Below are 3,333 nucleotides of genomic sequence, written 5' to 3'. Positions count from 1 at the left end.
AAAAAAGCAAACAAAAAAGTAACCGCAACAAGAGGGCGGAACTGTGCTTGTGCGTGGAGAGTGAGGGTGGCACCAGAGCCGCGGCATGTGTGCAAGAGGAAGAAGGTGCAGAAAGAAAAAAAAGTGGTCACCCAGAAAAGAGAAGAAAAAAAAAAGAAGGCGCATGGCGAGCCTTTAAATTCCTTGCCGTTTGTCAGGGTTGTCGTCCCTGTGTTGGTTGCGCGCCCAACGTGTTGCGTTGCTCTGCTTCCCTCTCCTATTTCTTCTTCCTGCCTTTTTTTTTTCCACTCTCTCTTGTGGCTCGCCAATGGTTCGGGCGGCAACCAGCTCTGTCGTAGCAGGCGCGAGGAGGAGGCGGCGGGGTTCGAGCGACGGAGGGGAGGACGCGTGCGTGTGTTGGGCTTTTCGGCTGAGTCAGCGTCTCTCTCTCTCTCTCTCTCTGAGTGTGTGTGTGGGAGGAGGCGTCCGTGTTCCAGCAGGGAGGGATGCTGCGCGGCAGTCTGCAATCCTTGGCCTCCCTGCGCTATCGTCGCCCGTACTGGATGCTGTTTCTGAAGAATGTTGACAACTGGAAGATTTACACCGTCATTCAGCAGCCGGACCACCAGCGCACAGAGATGTTGTACCAGGCGTGGCTGGGGGGACTTGATAGGCCGTACACCCGGCCGAAGTGTATGGCGAATCAGCCGCTTTGGCTCAGCAAGAAGCGCCACATTTTACGCAAAGACAGGCTGGACGGGCCAGAAACGCCGCTCGAGAAGTACGTCTTGGAGTGGTATAGGCGGTTTCACTCATTTCAGGGAACCGAGCGCCCGACGGCGGATGACCTTCACACCGCGCTTGACCTTGTGGAACGGCCTCTCGACCTCAGTTATGCGTTTCAGCTTTTGAATCAGTGTCGCAACATCAACAATATTCGTTTCGCAAAGGACACCTTTCTTGTCTTCCTAGAGGCATGTCTGCGCGTTGATCGCAAAGACTGCGCCGTGTATGCCGCAGAACATGCCGAGGCGTTGGGGTTTTGGCACATTGACGAGGATCATCTCCGGTACTTGCGCGGGGAGCAGAGCTGGTATAGGCTCTCACCCCTGGACAACATGTACTACCCACTAGAGGAAAATGTGGAGCTGAACGCGCGGCGTTCGCCGCCGACATCGGCGGGTGTTGTTGAAGGCACTGCGGGACCCACCGATTTTTCGGCGGCGGCCACGACGGCGACGGAGGGCGCTGCCGCTGCGCTGGGCGCGGAGGAGGCCGAAGTGAAGGCCGGGTTGGCGGAGGAGGGGGCGGCCGCGGCGCCCGTGGACGATGAGATTGCCCGGCTCGAGGCGGAGTTGGCCGCGCTGGAGGAGGAGGAGGAGGGGGCGATCGGCGGCGGCGGCGCCGGAGGCGGTAAAGGGCACTGAGGAGATCACAATAACGGCGGAACCCGCCGGGGTGCGACAAACAAAAAAGAAAAAAAAAGGAGGAAAAAAGAAACGTAAAGTGTGGTATTGCAGAGGCTGTCGTCCTGCGCCGTTTTTTTTTTCTCCCCATTTCTTACGCTTGTCGTTTTCCCTGTGTAAGGTGCGGCGTACGTGGCGAACCGTTTTCTTTGCTTATCCCCCCTCCCTTTCGCTTCCGTGTGTTTGTCGCTGCCTCTCATTCTCTTCTTGCAGCCGCTTCCCTGCAAACACTTTTTCACGCTTCATCCTCCTCCTGTTTTGCTCTCCCTCCATTTGGAGAACTGTGCCCTGTCGTATTCTACCGTCTTGTATCCTTTCCTTCCTTTTCCTTGTTGGGGTGGCGGAGCTTCTATTGACGCGTGCCGCGCCGCCGCTTCGTGAGTGCTTTTCCGAATTGGGAAACTTGACCCACTGATGGACTCGCTCACGCTTGTCTCTCTGGCGGATGCTCTGGTGCCGCAGGCGATAGCTGACGGGCTGGTGGCGCTGTGTCGCCGCACGGGGCAGGCGTGGGGGCCGAACAGCGCGGAAGCTCTTTTTTGGTTTCAGCCACCGAAGGTGCACATCTTGGAATTTGTTGTTGTGCACGTGTTTGTCTGGTGGTGCTTCCGTGCCTCGGCGGGGTACCCGGCACGGGCGTGGAGGCGCCTGCGGCGAGTCTCCCGTGGCAAATGTCAGGATAGCCGGTTAAACATGCTGCTGGGCCTTGTGCTCCTGCTGTGCTGGTCGTTTCAGGTGCTGCTGAAGGCCCTTCGTCCGCAGCCGCTCGTCCAGCTCGGGTGGTTGCTCATGCCCTGCCACCTGCTCACGCTGCTTTGGGTCGCCGTGCTCTTGCGCACCGGCCCGAGCCACTACCCCACGAATGTCTACCTGGCAACCCTCGCCGCGGATTACCATTGGGGACCCGTGGCGGCAATGGCCTCCCCCGATTGGGGAGACCATCGCTACAAACTTGAGGCCCCTGTTTTTATGGTCCATCATGGTCTGTTGCTCATCATGCCGTGCTACTTTGCCGCGCGCTATGAACTGTTGCCCTTGACCACGTCACACTTACTCCACGTGACGGCGGTGGCGACGCTGGTCAACATCGGCTTCTACACACCGTACGCCTACATTAGTGGCCTCAACTTGAACTACATGCTCTACCCGCCACCGAAGCTGATGCGTGTGTTTCCCTTCACGTCCGTGGCGTACCGCTTTTACGTCATCGCCATCCTTATCGCGTTAACGGCCATGTTCCACGTTGTCATTGCCGGATTTGGCGAGGGCGTTCGCTGGCTGCTGTCGCTTGGCAAACGCAGGCACCAGCCGCCCAAGCAGCGACTGGACATGAGTCGTTAGTCTCGGTACACAGGATAAGAAGAGAAGTAATCTGTAAATCAAAGGGATTAGTTTTTTTTTTTTGCACCCTTCCTTCTTCCCCTTTTTCCATATCTTTCCCTCAGGGCGTAAAGGGTTGTAGTTGTTGTTTTCCTTTTCTTTTTTGTCGCTACTTGTGGGGGGAGTATTGATTCACACATGCGTGTGCATGCGTGCGTGCGTGCGTGTCGTTGTTTGCGCGCCCTTTCTGGTGGTTACTTTGGGCCGCAGCGGCACTCGTGTCGCCTTTTGTTGTTGTTGTTTCTGCGGTTGAGGTGGGCGCCGTTTATTCGTCTGACATCTCTCGCGCGGTCTCTCGTCGCGGCGTGCGCATGGCTGCGGCTAGGCGGGAATACTTGCCTTTGGCTCTCGCCGCACCTGTCGCGGAGATGTTTTTCTTGCGGTTGTTGTTGTTGCTGTTTTTTTTTATTGTTTTGGGGGGGAGGGGCTCATGCCGTTAGTTCCCCAATTATTTTTTTTCCTCCTTCTTCACCACACACACACACACAGCAGGTAGGCAGGGCAGCGA

The 3,333-nt window shown here is 57.0% G+C and overlaps 2 protein-coding genes across 2 annotated transcripts, besides 5 other annotated features; both read left to right on the top strand.

Annotated features, from left to right (window-relative positions):
• Window positions 1-420: 420 nt before the first annotated feature.
• Window positions 421-441: a microsatellite.
• A 44-nt stretch (window positions 442-485) lies between these two features.
• Tco025E_05564 (uncharacterized protein) lies at window positions 486-1,406 on the top strand (the record flags this gene model as incomplete). The annotated part of the gene is made up of 1 exon (XM_029372457.1): window positions 486-1,406. One exon carries the CDS (start codon window positions 486-488, stop codon window positions 1,404-1,406), a length of 921 nt encoding a protein of 306 aa, XP_029227434.1.
• A 38-nt stretch (window positions 1,407-1,444) lies between these two features.
• Window positions 1,445-1,479: a microsatellite.
• A 380-nt stretch (window positions 1,480-1,859) lies between these two features.
• Tco025E_05563 (TMEM164 family protein) lies at window positions 1,860-2,786 on the top strand (the record flags this gene model as incomplete). Its single annotated transcript, XM_029372456.1, has 1 exon — window positions 1,860-2,786. The coding sequence occupies one exon, from the start codon at window positions 1,860-1,862 to the stop codon at window positions 2,784-2,786; it is 927 nt and encodes a 308-aa protein (XP_029227433.1).
• A 183-nt stretch (window positions 2,787-2,969) lies between these two features.
• Window positions 2,970-2,996: a microsatellite.
• Window positions 2,997-3,194: 198 nt separating this feature from the next.
• Window positions 3,195-3,241: a microsatellite.
• A 53-nt stretch (window positions 3,242-3,294) lies between these two features.
• Window positions 3,295-3,313: a microsatellite.
• Window positions 3,314-3,333: the final 20 nt, after the last annotated feature.

Source organism: Trypanosoma conorhini, assembly GCF_003719485.1.
Source record: "Trypanosoma conorhini strain 025E chromosome Unknown Tco_14.4_contig_00331, whole genome shotgun sequence".
Lineage (NCBI taxonomy): Eukaryota > Euglenozoa > Kinetoplastea > Trypanosomatida > Trypanosomatidae > Trypanosoma > Trypanosoma conorhini.
This window is presented reverse-complemented; position numbering and strand designations above follow the sequence as displayed.